Here is a 21,033-nt window from a genome sequence, read left to right as displayed (position 1 = left end):
CATTATTTTTACTCTCTAATAGATGTCAAATGGTGGAACAACAGGGTAACTTCTTTGTCTTCTCATTTACAATGTTAATTTTCCTGAATAGTCTGATGTTTTTGACAAACATCTGATGTTTTTGACAAACAGTATAATCACATTTTGACAACAGTCCAAAAGAAAGTGCTCTTTATAAATGTGAAATCTGTTATAAAGATAGTTTTTTTCTTTTAGGTATTATTTAAAAAATAACATGGAAACAGAAACCTTATGTTCAGATGAAGATGCTCAAGAACTAGTGAAGGAAAGCCAACTCTCCATGCTGCAGCTCAGTACCATCGAAGTGGCCACTCAGCTGTCAATGAGGGACTTCGATTTGTTTCGTAATATTGAGCCTACTGAATACATTGATGACCTTTTTAAATTAGATTCCAAAACAGGAAATACTCACTTGAAAGAGTTTGAGGACATTGTTAACCAGGAGACATTCTGGGTTGCCTCAGAGATTTTAACTGAATCTAATCAGCTGAAACGAATGAAGATTATTAAGCATTTTATTAAAATTGCTCTTCATTGTCGAGAATGTAAGAACTTCAATTCCATGTTTGCCATAATAAGGTAAGTATGTATGAATATTTGTGTATAGTTTAGACATGAAGCTGATTTTTTACGTAGGTATGAAGTGACTAGAAGAAAATTCCAATTAATAGGCTTTCAAAGTATTGTTAGATTTAATTTTCCGTTCTGGTGATAGTGACTTTTTCACTTTCTTTTTCTGACATCTTTCATTTAAACATTCCTTTTGCTGAAGAGGGTTAAGTACCTTCCCATTTTTTTTCCTTCTCCCCCCTTTGATGGATTATACTCTCTTGGGATTTATGGCCAACAGGTGATCTTTATCATCAGATTCCCATATCGGGCATCTTTCCCTATCTGCCTCACTGCGATTTGGCACTGAAAAATCAGTGTGGCATCACTGCTCCAACCTAAAATTGCAATTTTGAAACAATAAAAACAACAATAAATAATGATAATAATGGCAACCATTTGGTGAGCACTGATTTGTTTATCAAACACTGCATGAGGTATCTGGTTGTATTGTTGCTGAAGCACAATAGGCCTTAGAATTTAAAAATTCATGGTCTCTAAGTCCAGGAAATATGGATGGTTATATGTCCTGGAAGCCTTTCTTTCCCTGACTCACTGTGACTGGCTAGATTGGCTAACTGAGGTAATAATGTATTTTCTGACCCTCCCCTAGTATAGTGATAAGGGGTTCCTCTTAAAGGAAGTCAGGTGTGTTTGTTTTTTTTTAAGATTTTATTTATTTATTGAGAGAGAGACAGTGAGAGAGAGCATGAGTGAGGAGAAGGTCAGAGGGAGAAGCAGACTCCCCGTGGAGCTGGGAGCCTGATGCAGGACTCGATCTTGGGACTCCGGGATCATGACCTGAGCTGAAGGCAGTCGTCCAACCAACTGAGCCACCCAGGCGTCCCTAAAGGAAGTCAGGTTTTAAAGGTGGAGGGTAGTTATAGTTTTGCCTATTTATAAGATCATGTGCTTATATATTGCAGCATAATTACCTCCTCATCCCAGCTATGTATAACTCCCACAGAATTTAATTATGACCTGCTCTAGTCTCACATGAGATAGAATTGGAATCTTTATAATCATAAATCTGTCATGGTGATGAGAAACTCCTTTATGAAAGTAACCAGTGGGTGCGCTTGAATTAGACGCTTTAGGAGGAATTTTTGTTGGTGTGATTTTTTAAAATTTGATTTTAGAAGGAGTATTGAACAGATATGAGCCTTAACCTTTAGAACAGCTGAACCTGTGTCTGAGTCCTGCCTTTCCAGTGTAGTAGCACTGTGTCAGTAGAAAATTGAAGACTTTTTTTTCCACCTATAAAATGCAGGAATCATGCCACTTACTTCAGAGTTTTTAACAGCTGAGTCTAAAACAAGGAACCAAGATTCCATTGATGCATGCTTGGAAGGCTAGAAATTGAAACTGTGTAGAGGCATAGAGTTAGAATGTGAGAGTTAGAGGCTCAGTTTTGGGGTAGTCTGTGGGAAAAAAAAGCTGATTAACACAGAGAGATCTCTATGTAAAAAGAGAATGTAAAAAATAAATAGTAGAGGGTTTAAGAGCCATAACTAGTGACCATCCAGAGTGTAGGGGTAAAGAAGAGAGTTGAGCCAAAGAGATAGGGGACAGTTTCAAGAAATAATAGAACAGCACAGTTATGGGCGCCTGGGTGGATCAGTGGGTTAAAGCCTCTGCCTTCAGCTCAGGTCATGATCCCAGGGTCCTTGGATGGAGCCCCACATCAGGCTCTCTGCTCAGTGGGGAGCCTGCTTTCCCCCCTCTCTCTGCCTGCCTCTCTGCCTACTTGTGGTCTCTTTCCCTCTGTCAAATAAATAAAATCTTTTTTTTTTAAAAGATTTTATTTATTTATTTGACAGATAGAGATCACAAGTAGGCAGAGAGGCAGGCAGAGAGAGAGAGAGAGAGGAGGAAGCAGGCTCCCTGCTGAGCAGAGAGCCCAATGTGGGGCTCAATCCCAGGACCCTGAGATCATGACCTGAGCCGAAGGCAGAGGCTTTAACCCACTGAGCCACCCAGGTGCCCCAAATAAATAAAATCTTAAACAAACAAACAAAAAAAACCACAGTTATGATAGTGTCTTTACAGCCAAGGAAAGCAATTTGAAAGAAGGAAAGACAGCTCCAAGGTGGGTATTTGGTTAAAGGTTTGTTTTGTTTTAACGACTGTTTTATTATACACATTATTCATATTTAGTAGTTCCTGTAAAATTAATTGCTTTGTTTTCCCATATTTTATATTAAAGTATATCAAAGAAACTAACTTTATAGCAGAGATGACACAAGCGAATAAATCAGTTTTCCCTGGAATTAGGTAGTAATATTTTATTTATTTTCATTATTTTTCTTAGTCTAGCTAACGGTTTGTCAATTTTGTTTATCATTTCAGAAAAATCCTTCTTAATTCCATTGATCTTTTTTATTTTTCTGGCCTCTATTTGGTATCTTCCTGTTCTGATCTTTATTTTTTTCCTTTTCCTAACTTTGGGCTGAGTTTCTTCTTTTGATATGAAAAGCCAGGTAATTTCCATTGCTTAATAAAATTATTGCTAAAATTCTGTCTTGGAAATCGTTTTTGCGGCATCTCATAGGTTTTGTTGTGTTATGTATCCATTTTAGTTTGTTGAGAGATAGTTATTTCCCTTCTGATTTTTTTTTTTTTTTCTGACCCATTGGTTGTTCAAGGGAGTGTTGTTCAGTTTTTCTTTATTGGTAGATTTTTCCCATTTTCCTCTTGTTAATTCCTAGTTTTACACCTTATGGTCAGAAAAAAATACTTGACATTATTTCAGTATTCCTATATTTTCCAAGACACTTGTGATTTATTTTATAATATCTCCTGGAGAATGTTCCATTTATGCTTGAGAAGAGTGTATATTCTGCTAATGGTGAAAAGACTGTCCTGTGTATATATATATGTTAGGTCCATTTGGTCTAAAGTATGGTTCAGGTTCATTTATTGATTTCCTGTCTAGGTAATTCATCCATTGCTGAAAGTGGTATAGTATAGTCCCTTACTAATGCGTTGTTGTCTGTTTCTCCCTTCAGATCTGTTACTGTTTGCTTAATATAGTTACATGCTGAAATGTTGGGCGCACACACATTCATGATTTTTATGTTTTCTGGATGAGTTGGCCCTTTATCATTATATCATGACCTCCTTTGTCTTTTGTTACCATTTTTGGCTTGAAATCCATTTGGTCTGATACAAATAAAGCATCCTCTGCTTTCTTCTGGTTTCTATTTGCATGGTTTATCTTTTCCATCCTTTTACTTTGAGCTTATTTGTGTCTTTTAAGCTACAGTGAGTCTTCTATAGGCAGCATATAGTTGGGTCTTGTTTTTCTTATTCATCCACCCATTCTGTGCCTTTTGATGGGAGAATTCAGTCCATTTACATGTAGAATGTTTGCTTGGTAAGGACTTTTATTACTGCTGTGTTACAGTTCTAGCTGTTTTGTAGTTCCCCTTTTTTCATTTTTACTCTCTTGCTATGTGCTTTTGTGAATTGATCATCATCTGTGTTTAAATGCTCTGATTCCCTTTTCCTTGTCTCTTGTGAGTCTGCAATAGGTATTTGCTCTGGGGTTACCATGAGACTTACATGAAACATAACTATTTCATGCTGATATCAACTTCAGTCACATGCAAAATTCTACCCTTTTACTCCCTGCTCCTATATGTTTTCAGTGTCAGAATTTGCCTTTTTATATTCTGTATTCCTTAACATCTTAGTGGCTGTTGTCATTTTGTTGTTCCTTAAGCTTTATTCTCTAAGTGGTTAAGAAATGATCATACTGCACTATTAAGCGTTATCTGAATTTGGGGCACCTGGGTGGCTCAGCTGATTAAACTCTGCCTTCAGCTCAACTCATGATCTCAGGGTCTTGGGATCGAGCCCCACATTGGGCTCCTTGCTCTGTGGGGAGCCTGTTTCTCCCTCTCCCTCTGCCTGCCACTCCCCACTGCTTGTGCTCTGTCAAAGAAATCAATAACATCTTTTTTTTTCTTTTTAGTTATCTGAATTTAACTATGCATTTAACTTTATCACAGTGGCATATATTTGTATATCTTTTCATGTTACTATTTAACATCATTTCATTTCAGTTCAAAGAACTCCTTTCAGTGTTTCTTATAAGGCAGGTGTAATGGTGATAGATACTCTCAGCTTTTGTTTTCCTGAGAAGGTACTTCATTTCTCAGGATAATGTTGCCAGATAGTGTCCTCGGTTGACAATTTTTTTCTTTCAGCATTTTGAATATATCATCCCACTCTCTACTGGCCTGTAAGTTTTCTACCGAGAAAATCGGCTGACAGCCTAGTGGATGTTCCTTCGTCAGTTATCATCTTTTTTTCTTTTGCTGCCTTTAGAATTCTCTTTTCTTTAATTTTTGACAGTTTTATTACAGTGAATCTTAGAGAAAGTTGTTTTGAGTTGAAGTAATGGTGTAATCAGTTAGCCTCATAAACTTGAATTTCCAGATCTCATCTCATGTTTGGGGAGTTCTCGGCCATATTTCTTTAAATAGGCTTTTTTCCTCCTTCTCTGTCTCTTCCCCTGTCTGGAATTCAACTAATTCGGATGGTTGGGTTTTTTGATGGGCCTGTGGACCATGTAGGCTTGTTTCAGTCTTGTTGATTCTCCCCACTCCCACCCCCAACTGGGTTACTTCAAAGTTGCTATTCTTATTCTCACTGATTCTTCTCTTTCATCTACTCTGATTCTGATGCTCTCTGTGACATTTTATTTTATTTTGTTCATTGAATTCTTCCATTCTAAAAAAATCTATGACTCTTTTTTATGATTTCTGTATCTTTGTTGAATTTCTCATTTTGATTATGTATTATTTTCCTGTTTTCATTGAATTACCTTTCTGAATTTTCTTGTAGCTCATTGAATTTAATTAAAATAGCTATTTTGAATTCTTTATCAGGTAAATTGTAGCTCTCCATGCCTTTGGGTTTGGCAACTAGAGGATTATTGTGAACTTCAGTGATGTCGTGGTTCCCTGATTTGTTTTTGTTTTTTCTTTTGAAGTAGCATTAACCCTCTCCCAGTTTTTACTAGCAGTCTTTAGAGTGAGGGGAGGCAAAAAAACTTTAGCAGTCTTCCTATAGATTCTAAGACTTTCTCAGACATTACATGGATGTATCTACTCCGTGCTTTCTCTCTCTCTTTTTTTTTTTTTTAAGATTTTATTTATTTGACACAGAATGTGTGCACACGAGCAGGGGGAGCTACCAGCAGGGGGAGAGGGAGAAGCAAGCCTCTCTGCCTGACACGGTCCTGGAACTTGCTGGGACTTGATCCCAGGACCCTGGGATCATGACCTGAGCCGAGGGCAGACACCTAACTGACTGAGTCACCCAGGCACCTCTCCCTCTTGTGAGAGAATTCTAAAGTTTATCTTCTCTGTATTCTCCAGTATACCCTGTCATCTGCTAATAGATTCTATTCTATTTTCCTGAAGGTGGTGCTCCAGTTCAAGTTTGTGGTTTTTCCTTTGCCCATAGACTCTGGCCTTTTATCTCTGCTCCTTCTTTACCAGAGCTTGTTCTCAGGATGTTGGACAGGGAGCCAGCAGCAGAGTGAAGAAGGATGTAGGGGTATGAGTTGGGTATATGGAGCAGGGCAGGTGCCAGTAGGTCATTTGGGGCCATCTGCAGGTGAGAGGTGAGATGTTCCTTGTGGCTCCCGGGCTGACTCCTGTTGGAGTCCAGAAGCTATCAGCAGGACCTGTGTTCCTTTAATGTCCTCCAGGAATCTTCCATACTACTCTCCAGTTCTGCTCCCGCACCCCTTGTCATGGAGCTCCCACTTTATTGGATGTTCTGGAGCTTTGTGAAACAAGAGTGAAGTTAGTGTCTTTGATAGCATGCTATACAATTAGGGAAACCAGACATGTACTTAACTAGTTCACCCTCTCCCCTGTGGGAGAAATCACTAGCTGTCTAGTTTAGCTTTCAGCTGTGTACCTGTGGAGAGGGGTGAAGCCAGCAAAATCAAACTATTCGTTTTACCTACTTAAGCGCATCCAGACTCCATTTTTTGTTGTGTTGTTTTTGTTTTACTCCAGCCGAGAGCTAGAACTTTTCTTCTGGAAACATGGGCTTCCAGTTCTGTCCACTTCCATTAACTGCTTTTGTTAATCCTCTTCTCAACATTACTTGCATCAGGTTGTAGCAGTGTCTTTTTTTTCCCCCCTCCTCTGTAGGTTCCAGGGTGGCCTTAATTTCTGTATTGGTTTTGTGTTCCATTTCTTTTCTGAACTTCACTAGTTAACTTCTTTTTACCAATTCCTTCTACCATATTTCCCTTAAGCTCTTTATATCTCTCCATTAAGCTCTTTATTTATTTTACTAATTCATTTGAAATCATGGCTAAGTCATTGATTAGTCCCAGTTTTTATTTGATTGGTGGCAGCATTTTTCTTTGTGTTGTTTTTCCTTGTAGCTGCTCATTATAGATTCTGTGTTTATTTTGATGTGAGTTTTCCTGTACCAAGTATTTGCAGGAGGTTCATATGAAAGAGGATCTAGGGCATTATTCCAGGCTAGCAGGAATTGAGCTTGAATGTGAATTGTTTACCCTTTATTTCTTTCCACCACATGGAGATTGGTGGCTTTAGTGCTGCCTACCACTCAGAGTTTCTACCTTTTATCTAGTCTCACCGCTTAACTGCTTCTTATCGAGGTACTGTAGCTATATATACTTTATCCGGCATTCCCTGGTAAGGAACATGGTCCAGCCCCCACCTAATTCTATGTCTATAGATTCCTTTGTGTTATTTCAAAAAGGAGGGTGGTGGTCTTGCCTTCGGGGTGAGTTACCTGCTTTGGAGAACTTGACCAGCTTTCATTGAGACCTTCAGCTACAGAAGTTCTTTTTGAGCATTTGCCATTCCCCTATTTAACTTTGACTGTTTTGGGTCAACCTTTTAATGTGTTTGGGAGTTACAGATAATTCCTAGTTGAAGTGGAGATGAAATTTGTATTTCTGATACTCGTTCGGTCATTTGGGATGATTTCTCAGAGGCAAAGGGAACAAATATCTTGATGTCACACCTTAAAAATCAGAAGTTAAGAGAACATTTTAAGTTCAGTGGTGTCCCTAAAAGTCAGGTGGCTAAGTATAAAAGAGGGATTAACTGGTAAGAAAATTGAGGCATTATATATGCATGATTCATTTGGCAGCCTGGGGAGGGGGGTGGTAGTAGAGACAAAAAGGGATAGGGAAGAGCTGCAGTCTAATGGATATGCATGCTTTTCAACCTCGGGGCTATCCGAGTTTAAATACCTGTTGAAAAGAAGACACTGAATATAGAGGCCTTGGGGGAACAGGATTAGAACTAAGAGATAAGGAAGTATTTGAATCGGATGTGAGAGAACAAAATCTCTGGAAAAGAAGGCTGCCTCTGCCCTAGAACTTGCCTCAATTATTATAGCATTTGTGTTTAGCATTACTTAAACTTCTTTCAAATAGATAATGTCTCCATAAAGTTATTTCTAGGTAAAACAAACAGAAACATTGTGATATTTGAGGGTGTTTTTTTTTTTTTATGTTAAGTGTGTCTTTTATGGAAACACTATGTCTCATACATGCAAGCTGGAAAATAAAGGCTACAGGAATACAACCATAGACAAGTAATATATATAGTTCCTCTGAAAGCAGTTTTCCTTGTTGTCAGATTAGAGAGTCCCTTGTATTTTTTTTCTCCCACGGTTATACTCTGTTCATTTCAACATATTAAAATTTGTCCCTACTTACTTTAGCTTTGTTAGAGAAACTTGGTGTATATGCTTTACTGCCCTGAGTCTTTCTCACTCCTCTAAGTCCCTTATTAATGTTTTTATTCTCATCTTTGGCAGTGGCCTGAACCTGGCATCTGTAGCACGACTCAGAGGTACTTGGGAAAAATTACCAAGCAAGTATGAGAAACACCTCCAAGATCTACAAGACCTTTTTGATCCATCTAGAAACATGGCAAAATACAGAAATATTCTTAGTAGTCAAAGCATGCAGCCTCCAATTATTCCACTCTTCCCTGTTGTCAAGAAAGATATGACATTTCTCCATGAAGGTATTTAAAAGTTATTTGAAAATTAGCATGTTAAACTTCAACTAATTCCACAGAATTGTGCTTTATTATATTTCATATGTTTTGCAACCTTTTATGTCACTAAAGCTTTATGTAATTATAAATGCAGCAACTTTTATAAATCAAAATCCACATTATTGACAAAAACAAATTTAGGTGTTTATCCTAGGCATTCAAACATAAATTTCACTTATACTCAGATCAGACTGTTGGAATCATATTTGTTATTTTGCTAAGTAATATTTTTCCTTCCAACTTTTTTTTTTTAATTGAATTACTCAACACATGCAATACATAAAAGTTCCCAAAATCATTGAGCAACTAAATGAATTATGACAGAGAGAACATCCATGTAACCAATACTCTGGCCAAAACCAAAATGTCCCTTTCTAATTAATTACCACCTTCATTCTCTTCCCCAATAGTAATAACTGTCCTGACTCCTAATACTGGGGTTTAGTTTTATCTGTTGTTGAACTTTATATAAATAGAATTACAGAACGTATTTGTTATGCTTTGGTTTGGTTTTGGTTTCTGGTTTATATTGCTCAACCTTAGATTTGTGAGATTTTTCCATGGTTTTGACTATAGCTGTACTTGACTTTCAAAATTACTGTTGCATTACCTGAATGCAGTACAGTGGATTTTTCCATTCTTCTGATAAGCATTTGACAGTTTTCCACTGTTCACGTATTATGAATAATGCTGCCTTGAATATTCATATCAGTCAAGGTGGCATTTGTGGATCTGATACTCATATAATCAACTTTAGAAGAGAGTTGGCATTATGTACTGAAGTGCAACACTGGCATTGTTATTAAGAATTGTCATTGTTCCTCATCAGTACCTGGTAAACTCAGTCTTCTTATTTTTACCCATTTTAGTAATGGTGAGGTTTAATTTGCATTTTCCTAATTACTAATGAGATTGAATACCCTTTTATATATTTATGTGGGGGGTTTTTTTGGTCAATTATGAGTTCAGGTTTCTTATGTATTTTTTTTATCAGGTTTTCTCTTTCATTTATTACATTTTTAAGTATTTCTTATAAATCCTGGGTGTATGATCTACTTTTTGAGTCTCTTAAGATTATCTTTTGTTGAACAGCAGGTTCTTAGCCTTAAAAGCCTATCTTAGTGATCTTTTACCTTATTTTATCTACAAACTTCCTTAGTTAATTTTTGTGTATGGTATTTGTTCTAGTACAGTAACTTACTAACTGCTTTACTCTTTTTCTCATGTTACAATAGACATTATAATATTTATACTCAATTAGTTGATGTTAGGTTAATATTCATCAGTACTTTTCTATGTATTGGGCAATACAAGGAACTTAGATTATTTAAATTCCATTTACTAACCTCCCAGTTTATATGCAGTTGTTCTTAATGCTTTGAACTCCCACTATCATTTAGTAGAGTCAATATTTATATGATATTTTTTGTTTTTATTTCTTTCTGCATATCAATGCTCTATGTGGTTGGGGTTTTTTTCTTGCTATAGAACACTATTATTTACGTGCAAGTCTGCTGATGATGAAATATCTTAATTTTATTTATCTAAAAATAATCTTTACTTCATATTCATTTTTAAGGCATAATTTTGGTTGGCAGTTGTCGTCTTTGAACATTTCAAGAGACCATTCCATTGTGCCCTGGCTTTCATTGTTGATGTTGGGACATCATTTGTCAGTCTTACTCGCTGTGCCTGTGACTATATTTTGTTCTTTTCCAATAGCTGCCTTATAATTTTCTTTTTGTCTCTTTTTTACCTCTGGTTTGGCTGTGATGTAACTAGGTGTGGCATAGTCCTGATTTATTTGTAAGATGTCTTGAAAGCTGTATTTTGATTTTTTGTTGTTGTTGAGTTCTGAAAATTCTCATTCATTTTGTTTTCAAATTTTTTACCTTTCCTCTTCTAACCTCTAGGAATTTTGATTTCACCTCTGTTAGACCTTATGACTTCCTCCATTGCCTCATACCCTCTTTTCTCTGTTTCTCATCTTTTTGTCTAACCATGCTTCATTCTGGATAATTTCTTCCAGTTTATCAGTTCTTTCTTCAACTGTGTGTAATTTACTATTAAATATATCAGTGAGTTCCTACTTCTAGTTTTTGTGTTATATGAGGCTTTTTTTTTCTTTTTGGTGAGGTTTATAATTTACATTTTTTTATCTTTATTATGTTCTTCATAATAGTTCTGTGTTGTTTTCTGTATCTTTGCACATATTCGACTTTGTTATTTTAAAGTCTGTGTCTAATAACTCCCATCCTTTGTGCGTCCCTTTCTGTCATTTTTTTCTCCTGCATTTAATTCATGGTGTCTCTTTTCCTGATAGCCCTGGTTATTTTTGGTCAAATGTATGTTGTTAATAAAAAAAATTAGAGAAATAATCTGAGATTTTGGATAATGCCCCATTCCTCCAGAGAAATTAAAGCTTGCTTTTGCCAGACAGCTAGGTGTCCTAACAATCCAAAATCACCTTAATCCATTTTCATATCTTGAGATAATTTAACACTGAATTTATATCCTGGTCACATTTAGTTCATCCTTAATCCCAGGATAGCCCTTCGGGATCCCAACCCAAAGCATTGGAAGTTTGCCAGAACTTAAATTGTTTCCTTCTAATCTCATAGGTTGGGATGGTACCACTTAGTTCTTTAAGTTCATCATCTGCCTTTTCTGAATCAGTAAATACCCGTAGGATCAAGCACTGCGAAATAGTAAACCTTCCCCAAGATCTTCATTCCTCTTCAGAATCTTCACTGCTTCAGTAGCTTTTTGATTACTTAAATTATTTGCTTTTTCTGTTTTTGCTCAAATTTTCTAGTTATTCCCAGTACAAGGTGGTTCTGATTATCTGATCTTACTGCCCCTACTCTCCTTACCCCTCTCTCATAAGGAAATACTGTGATAGACTTCACATATATTTTTCTGACTTGCTACTTCAAAACATGTTTATGTGACTTGAAAAGTATTTTTGATTATTATTTTGTTACCACCTCACATGTTAGGGCACTGAACAACTCAAATCTTTAATGTATAGGTTCTGTTTACTATGAGGAGATAGAACATGCTGTGTTTCAGACCCATTAGGTTCTTAAAGTTGTTTTTGGGACTTAAGATTTCCACAGAGGCATCTCAGGGGCCTTCCACATTAGATAAATGCAGCCACACTAAGTATTGAAGATAGGCATGAAAAAGAAACACTACATTGCCTTTTGAACATTTTTTTTTCTTTTTGCCTTGTACTCTGAACTTTTAGTAAGCCATCAGATAGGCTAAGTTTGGTTTCATACCTACTCTCTTCAGAGAAAAGCAGACCATTTTGAAAGTTGTGTGAATTTTTCCTCAGAGCCCAGTTACCAGAATAGCAATAATAATTACGGAACTTTTAAGTAAGCATATTTGCATCAGTTGATGAAAGTAAGAATTGTAAATTAAAACTTTGGGTAAAAGAAGGTGAATGGCAAACTAGAAAGTGTTTCTTCTGTGAGCCAGCCACCTCTTAATTTTAACTAATAATTGTGATTTAAGAAAACATACCTACTCTTCCTTAATCCCCCACCAGAACCCTCCCTTTTTTAAAGAATAGTCAGAAGTTTTCAGGGGATATCTTCCACTTGTTAAAGGTTGACAACTCATTTAACAATTTCTAAAAGTGTTTTAAATCAAAGAAAACTTACTGGATTAATTAAGCTCATAGGTCACTCTTTATGACCCCTGGCTAAAGCCTAAGTTTTTAGGTGCTATATACCCTGCTGTCTAAAAGAGCAGAGACAGGTACCTGCCTGAGAGTGGGCTGAGCATCTGGAGAGTAAGACTTAAGGAGGTGCACATTTTACAGGTGTTCCTGTAACAATACTGTGAAATTGGTTTCAGAAGCTATGTAGCTTATCACCTTCCAGTATTCATAATCACTGCCCCCACAGGAATATAATTCCTTCCAATAGCTCAGTACCTAGGAGCAGAGTTGAGTCATATACATCGCTTCTTAAAAATAGAAGTGGCGGGGCACCTCAGTGGCACAGTTGGTTGACTCTCTGACCCTGGATGTCAGCTCGCTTTATGATCTTAAGGTTGTAGGATCCAGCCCCACATCAGGCTTGGTACTGGGCATGGAGCCTGCTCAAGAATCTCTCTCTCCCTGTCCCTCCCCCCACCTCCCTTTCTATCTCCTCCTCTAAGGAAACAAAACAAAAAACAAGAAAACAGAAGTGGCAGTTCAAATTGTGCTCCCAAGAGAAACTTGACTTCTGCTTCCTTTATATAGGTATTTTAATTTTGAGAACCAAAGAATTGCTTTTATTCCATAGGAAATGACTCCAAAGTAGATGGTTTAGTGAATTTTGAGAAGCTAAGAATGATTGCCAAAGAAATCCGCCAAGTTGTTCGAATGACTTCTGCTAACATGGACCCAGCTATGATGTTTCGGCAGAGGTAAGACATTGAAGTGTGTAAAAGTGTTAGAGTGACGTCAAGTGATAAAGCAATAATATTTATTAACCATCTCCCATTTGTTATATACACTGCATGACATGCTTACACAGGCCAGTCATAAGTAATCATTTGTCTTGGTACCCCTTAAAGGTAGGTGGTATAGGGTTTCCTTTTACATTGGAAAAAACCAGTTTTGAGAGCAGTTAGGTTATTTGCCCAGTATTATGTAGTTTGCTGACATTTGAACATGTGTTCTGTACTACTTTTTTGAGTAGTTGGATAATTCTGTATTATTGTTATGTTAAGTAACTAATATAAGAAAATTGCTGACCCTTACTGAAGTTATCACAAAGGACAAATGCGTTTAATCTGATTTTCAGCCTTATTTGTATAGTATTATTTATTAGTCTGCACATGTCTTCTATTTTTACTGAATATTTTTAAGTTTTTCTGACTCAGTCATACTTTATTCTTTTAAAACATATTCTTTTCCTCAAGCCATAGTACTACTGTTTATTTGTAAGTACTTTAACAGAATTGAGAAAGTTCAGATTTAAGCATGTTCCATCATTAATAGAAATGGCAGATGTTATTTGTATTCCATATTCAGTTCTAAGAATGCTTTTTAAAGTTCATTTTTAATATAGTAAAGTTTTTCTAGACTATATAAAACTTATAGAACATTTGTTGTCAAGATGTTCTCAGTAATTTTCATAATTTTCAGGGTAAATAGATAACTGGGGTTTTAATCTAGGTGACTTACTTTTTTCTGGGCCTGTGTGTATAGCTTCAGTACATAAGACTTCCAAAATGAACTATCAACAAAGGCAAGCACAGTTCCTTTGACTTAAAAAAACATGTAGTCTAGGAATGAAACAAAAAATACTTGTTTCTTTAAAAATCAGAGGTGGAATTAGAGTTTTGATAACCAAAATATAGTGTGTGTATGTGTCAGGGTAGATTTTTTGTTTTGTCTTACTTACTGTTGTAAGAGAAACTTGACTTCTGCTACCTTTATATAGGTATTTTAATTTTGAGAACCAAAGAATTGCTTTTATTCCATAGGAAATGACTCCAAAGTAGATGGTTTAGTGAATTTTGAGAAGCTAAGAATGATTGCCAAAGAAATCCGTTGGGGAAGAGTCTTTGTTTTTGTAAGGAGTTGATCTGATGGTTGCTCCTAGTGTAGAGACCTTCAGAGTATGGGCAAAGGGTAGTGTCAACTGTCCTCTTCCGCAGCCATCCCACTCTACCCTTAAGAATCACTGTGTGTAATGAGCAAATGTCGGTGCTCAACAGTTTGGAAGCAGAAAACAGTAAGAACCAGGGACCAAAGCAAACCTGGAGGGGGGTTTGTTGTTTGTTTGTTTCTTTAAGTTTTTGCTTTTGTTGCATGTTTCTGTCCAGTGGTCCCACCACTCCCTGTTGTCTTTATGTGGACCTCCGTTTATATGTTAGGAGCCTTGTTCCTGAAGACATTATGAATTTGTGCCCCTACCAGGCCAGTAAATAACGAGTACCAGCTGAGCTACTAAAAAAAGCAGAGGAGGAAAAACCTAAGGAGGAAATTCATAAACTTGGCTGTTTTCTGTGGAATGGCCTTGGTTAAGTGGAATATAGTGTGGGGGAAAAGGAAACATTTATAATTAGTTTGGACACTTAGAAATGGATTGAATTTTCCTGAATCCGTTTTCTTTGTCAGCCAGTACTGAAATGTGCTCTTTGTTTAAGCAAGTAATTGTCCATTTTGTGGGGTAAATTATCTAGTGTGGACAAAGTAACATCTTTTATTCTAACAGTAATCAATTTGCTGACTGAAAAACAGAGACAAAAACACCTGCATCTGGAGCTTAGTGGGTACAGGCCTGGCACACTGAGGCCAGCAGGGAGCAAAAATAAATAGAATCTTTATTCAGTCTAATTGGAGTATAAGGATATGCAGTATCTTATTCTGATGGTATTTTTTACTTAAATTTTAAGTCAATTTTGCTGGTTAACATTTCTTGTAAAGTACATTGTCAGAGAAATTTCTTCCCTTAGAAATGACATAAATTTTTATGTTCCTTGTAATTTCATCCTGTCATTTGAATGAGTGGCCCAAAAATCCTTTCCAAAAAATACTCAAAAATTCTTCCTTAATTTAAGGTTTCCTTCCCTAAAAACTTTAAATTCACAATTTAGAGTAAGAACGTGTTTTTTCTTAAGTTTCTTATTAACATAAGCCTAAGATACAGATTTGATATTAGAAATATAATTAACCTAAAAAAATATTTTAAAGAATATTGCAGGTTTGTTGGCCTTCAGTACGTATCATAATTCATTTTACCCCTCTGCATTCCATTAAAGTCATTTTACTGTTAACTACCATTTTTTCTTGGTATAATTTTTCTGTTCTAGTCTGTCTCCATAGTTTCTCTGACTCTCAACTGTTGTCTTTTTTCTGTGCTTTCCTATTCAACCCATGCTTCAATGTTTGTGGCTCTTGCTTACAGGAAGAAGAGGTGGCGGAGTCTGGGGTAAGTGTAGAGATGAATGCAACTGAAATGAAGATTGTACGACTCTTAACATATACTGCATCCTATTCATTAATGCACGCACAGAAAATAGCATGCATTCTATTAACCCTGTCAACCTACATTCCTGACAAATGCCTTTTGCTAACAAGGTGAAAGTAGTGATGGAACTAGCTTTTTTTTTCCCCCTTTACTTTGCCATTGTTGATGTCCCATAAGTCCCTTATAGATTTTAATTTAGCAGATGCAGTTAAATGATGATGATGACAGTAAATATTTGGTGTGTGCTATGTGCCATTTATTATTCTGAGCACTTTAAATGAATTACTGAATGTTCCATCCACCCTGGGAGATAAATACTGTTATTCTCATACTCTCAGACAGGGGAGATAGACTGGTCTAAATTCTTATAGCTCACTAATAGTGAATCGAGACCCAGGTAGTCTGATTCCAGAGTCTGTGCCATTTTCTTATTCTCAGATGCCATATTTTGGGGTGCCTGGCTGGTTCAGTCAGTAGAGTATGTGACTCTTGATCTCACAGTCATGAGTTCAAACCCCACGTTGGATGTGAAGACTATTGTTAACAAAAGTTTCTTCAGATGCCATATTTTATTAAGAAATACATGATAATAAAAAAAATGGATCACTTTTGTTTGTGAAGGTTTTGTTCCCATTAGTTTTCCAAGAAGAGGCAGCCTTATCCAAACTCTGTTATAAAATTCAGTTAGTAAACAGTGAATCTTGGAACACTGCATCAAAAACTAATGATGTATTGTATGGTGACTAACATAACACAGTAAAAATTTTTTTTAATTTTTAAAATTTAGTTAGTAAATAATTGAAATAGGATTATTTTAATTCATCAGATCCACTAATACTGTGAGACGTAATATAACATGATAGAAATTTATTTTAAATTTCTGCCATTTTTAATAAGAGACTCCCTTATCTTTCTTAAAACTGTAATACAATCAGGGTGCCTAGCCAGCTCAGTCTGTAGAACATACAACTCTTGATCTTGAAGTCGTGAGTTCAAGCCCAAGTTGGGGATAGAGTTGATCTTATTTAAAAAAAAAAAGAACTAATACAATCAGAAACTGCCACCTTTTGTTGTTCAGGTATGTTCAGATCTCTGCTTTTACATAGATACCTATTTAAAATCATAGAATGTTTAGGACCTTATAAATCATCTATGTATCCCTTTTATTTTTAGATGAACAAAGAGATGGTTTTGTGAATGAAGGATTTTGTTATTTTAAGACTAGAGTGAATCATGAAGTTAGATGCTCTTATTACATGATAGAAGGAATTTTTGTGAGCCACTTAACTTGAACTTGAGTCTTGTCTTATTTGTGATCTTGTTTTCTGTTGGAAGTTTGGTGAACTTGAACTTCCTTCTCCATTCTTCCTTCTCTTTGTGTTTCTCATGTGTTTCCTGTATTCCACATTTATGTCTTGGTCTTTTCTGGTTCTTCTCACCAAAAATAGAAATTGATTCCTGGCATTACTGTTATGAAGAAAAATACTTGGTCAGTACATCCTACTGGGAATTTGGGGTATTGAATGACTTAAGTAACATATTCTGTTGTGATTTTGTAGATGCTAAGTGCTTTTATTCTTATATCATGGTATTTTTCTGTTCTGGAAGTAGTTTAGAAGACATTTAATTGTCATTTATTACAATGTTTTTAGTTATTAGAATTTTGTGTGTATCCTAGATTTGTAGAAACCTTTTTTTTTTCCTGGATACCAGTGAAGGAAAACTTATTAAGATCTTTGTATTCAAATTTGCTCCTAAATGTTGGCACTTGATTTTACTGCATTTATTTGAATCTAAGATATCTTCAGTTGTTAGACACACCACTATTTGATGTACCACTAAGAAAAATCATTTCACTGCCTTCTTACCCCTGAGTATTTTTTACTTTATGCTTATTTAAAAGAGCTCTTGTGTAAACTTAGGTATGTATTTTTATCACATAACACCCTTTTGCATTCATTAAAAGAAAAATGTTGGGACGCCTGGGTGGCTCAGTTGGTTAAGCAGCTGCCTTCGGCTCAGGTTATGATCCCAGCATCCTGGGATCGAGTCCCACATCAGGCTCCTTGCTCAGCGGGGAGCCTGCTTCTCCCTCTGCCTCCATCTGCCAGTGCGCTCACGCTCTCTCTTGTTCGCTCTCTCTCTCTCTCTCTCTGACAAATAAATAAATAAAAATCTTTTTTTTTTAAAAAATGTGAGCAAATTAAATTGGTTTATTTGGATCTTAGACTTCTTCGTATTTAGAATATGAATCTTCTGAGTGACTAGTTTCTGGGAGGTTTTTTTTCCCTGCACAGTAGTATCTTTTGTGTCATCCAGGGTGTTAGTAATGCATTATTTCCTAAAACAAGCCATTAGAGAAGTAAAAGCTTTTGGTGCTAGAGTCTTGGCTTGGGTTTGTAGATACTTGCTTCCCTTTGACTGCTGCTTTGGGAATGTTGTCGGATTCACTCCCTTCTTAAAATCATTTGGAGATTGAAAGAGTAGTTCATTAACATCATTGGATTTTCTTCCCAACCATTCTTATGTTTTGACGTTTCTCTGTGTGAAATGGGCCTGACCAGTAGCAATTGAAAGTTGGTTTCCAATGTAAGGCACATCCTATTCCAAAGATCTTAAAATACTGAAAGAAAAAAAATACTGTAACACTTAACTTTGTTTCACTTAGTTTACAAAGAAAACATTAGGATTCTAGTGTCTGTTTTAAATAGTATGTAAGCATTGAAGAACAAATTTTTCTATAGGTTGTGGTCTTTTAGAATATTTGGGGATAAAAATGAGGGTAATTTAATAAACCCATAGATAGCTTTATTATTTTGGAATGGGAACTTCATTTAAAATAAAAATCATGGGGCGCCTGGGTGGCTCAGTGGGTTAAAGCCTCTGCCTTTGGTTCGGGTCATGATCTCGGCGTCCTGGGATTGAGCCCCGCATCGGGCTCTCTGCTCAGCAGGGAGCCTGCTTCCTCCTCTCTCTCTGCCTGCCTCCCTGCCTACTTGTGATCTCTGTCTGTCAAATAAATAAATAAAATCTTTTAAAAAATAAAAATAAAAATAAAATAAAATAAAAATCATTTAAGAACCTTGCATTTCTGGCCTTATTATAAATAGTATAGCATTTCCTATTTTCCATTGGTTCTAGATGTGGTTATTCTAGAATGCAGTTTGCCAAAAAGAGGAAAGTTGGGAGAGGCTTTAGCTTGTTTGAACTGTAGTTATTTCTGCCTGGCTTGCAGTTCTATCATGGAGGCATTGCAAAGAAAATTCCCCAGTCACAGATAGTCCTAGAACCACATATTGCCTAATCAATTGGTGTGCAAGTAGAAGACTGAGTAGCTTTCTCTCCTACTTCTGGTCTCTAACTATATTGAATTGAATATAAATACTTATTTTTCCTATTGATTGTTCTCTTTGAATTTTGGCCAAGATCTACTTCTGGTAAAATTGGCTAGCATACTTAGAGTGGGTCTGCTGTAGACAGGAATGGTGGTGGCGGTGGCATACCCAAAGCAGCACAAACAAGCAGAGCTGCTCTAGAAACTCCTGGTGCAGAGATCTGACTAAGGATCCACTTGTTGTGACCCAGGCTCTTGCCTTATCTTCAGAGTGTGGATGGCCTTTGGGCCAGTTTACTTGTCATAGTTTTGTCATGGGTTGCATAGGCGCAAACATAAACCTGATGGAATTCATTGTGGTGGGGAGGGCGGTGTTATCTTATTCTTTTGAGTTCTACACTTTGCCGAATCTTAGAACTCAGAACATAGCGATGTGTGCCATATTACTCTGCATTAATGCTCTTCATCTTTTAACTCATTTGCATCAGCATGCAATAGCATTAACAGAACAAAATTCTTTTAATCTTAGTCTGCCATTTGTAATTCTCATCTTTACTGCCCCTCATTGTGATGTCCATCTCCCTACAGGTCACTGAGTCAAGGCAGCACAAACTCAAACATGCTGGATGTTCAGGGAGGTGCACACAAAAAAAGGGCACGTCGCAGCTCTCTGCTTAACGCCAAGAAGCTATACGAGGATGCCCAAATGGCAAGAAAAGTGAAGCAGTATCTTTCCAGTCTGGATGTAGACACAGATGAGGAAAAGTTTCAGATGATGTCATTGCAGTGGGAACCTGCCTATGGTACTTGTAAGTACAAGTTTTCACTTAATATAAAAGAAAATAGAAATTTATTTCTCCAGAGTTAAGCTGAAGTCCCATACAAATTGTTTCACTCAAAAAAGTTTTCTGATATACCCCAAGCATTGAGTGATCCTCTTAACCAGATATTGAATACCATCCATTCTGAATGATTACCCTATGCAGGAAGTTGAGAGATAAAGAGTTCTTCTTTAAAATTCATTATAAAGTCTTCTTACAAAAACATGGAACATTATAAGAGGAGCCCTTCTGTTTGAGAACATTTTTACCTTCACCACTAAATGAAGAATAAAAATAAGTGAAGTTTTTTACCTTTTTAAAATCTCACAGATAATGTTACTTACCAACTACAAAATCCAAGAAGTTTAATTGAAACCCTTAGAGAGGGGCCCTTGGGTAGTTCATTCAGTTAAGCATCTGCCTTTGGCTCAGGTCATGAACCCAGGGTCCTGGGATCAAGCCTTGCATCAGGCTCTAGCTCAGTGGGGAGCCTGCTTCTCCCTCTCCTGCGTCCCCTGCTTGTGTGTATGCATGCTCTCTCTCCTTCCTTCCCTCTCTGTCTCTCTCTCCCTCAAATAAATAAAATCTTTAAAAAAAAAAAAAAAAAAAAAGGAATCTTAGAGATAATAGGTGTCAGTAATTAATAAAACAAAAGTCAGGCACATTCTAATATTGGTGTGATAGCCAAAAGAAGAGCCTAGTCTCAATTTTTTTTTTAATTACGTGTAGGTTTCCCCCACTATTCCTAACTAGAGCATTTCTATGAAACCTTTTGTAAGCCAGAATGACATAAAAGGAAGAAGCAATTACCATGAAGTTATATGAAAGAAAATTTGAGTGTTCCCAACCCCCCCAAAAAAAACCTCTTTTAGGTTTTTCTGATACCTTAAGACATACCTTGTTAATGGGTGCACAGAATAAATCTAGATAAAGCAAAGATGCACACAGACCCAGTTGAAAGCTATGACAGTTTGATAATCAGATACCGAATATAGTTTCTGAGAAAATAGCTTGTTGATTCTACTCTGACTGGGTTCACATTGCGTCTATAAGCAAGAATTCTCTTCAGATTTCTTGTGGCTAGTGAAAACTGATATTGACATAAAAGCAAAATGGCATAACGCAAACTTCTAAAAGCTGAGAATACCTGTACAACAACAGAATGTATATGTGTCTGGGTCAAGGAAATGATG

The 21,033-nt window shown here is 36.5% G+C and overlaps 1 protein-coding gene across 7 annotated transcripts in view; it reads left to right on the top strand.

Moving 5' to 3' along the window:
• Positions 1–21,033, top strand: part of RAPGEF6 (Rap guanine nucleotide exchange factor 6) — a 196,446-nt gene that overhangs the window by 154,064 nt on the left and 21,349 nt on the right. For 5 of the 7 annotated variants that reach the window (XM_059174494.1, XM_059174491.1, XM_059174493.1 and 2 more), the window contains 5 exons: positions 217–600; positions 8,461–8,672; positions 13,007–13,130; positions 15,623–15,646; positions 19,608–19,828. In XM_059174494.1, coding sequence (XP_059030477.1) covers positions 217–600; positions 8,461–8,672; positions 13,007–13,130; positions 15,623–15,646; positions 19,608–19,828 — 965 coding nt within the window. The remainder of the gene's footprint in view (positions 1–216; positions 601–8,460; positions 8,673–13,006; positions 13,131–15,622; positions 15,647–19,607; positions 19,829–21,033) is intronic. The other 2 variants (XM_059174492.1, XM_059174498.1) reach the window with 1 other exon arrangement.

Source organism: Mustela lutreola, chromosome 5 (assembly GCF_030435805.1).
Source record: "Mustela lutreola isolate mMusLut2 chromosome 5, mMusLut2.pri, whole genome shotgun sequence".
NCBI lineage: Eukaryota > Metazoa > Chordata > Mammalia > Carnivora > Mustelidae > Mustela > Mustela lutreola.
The sequence above is the reverse complement of the archived record's forward strand: the minus strand, read 5'-3'. Positions and strand labels throughout refer to the sequence as shown.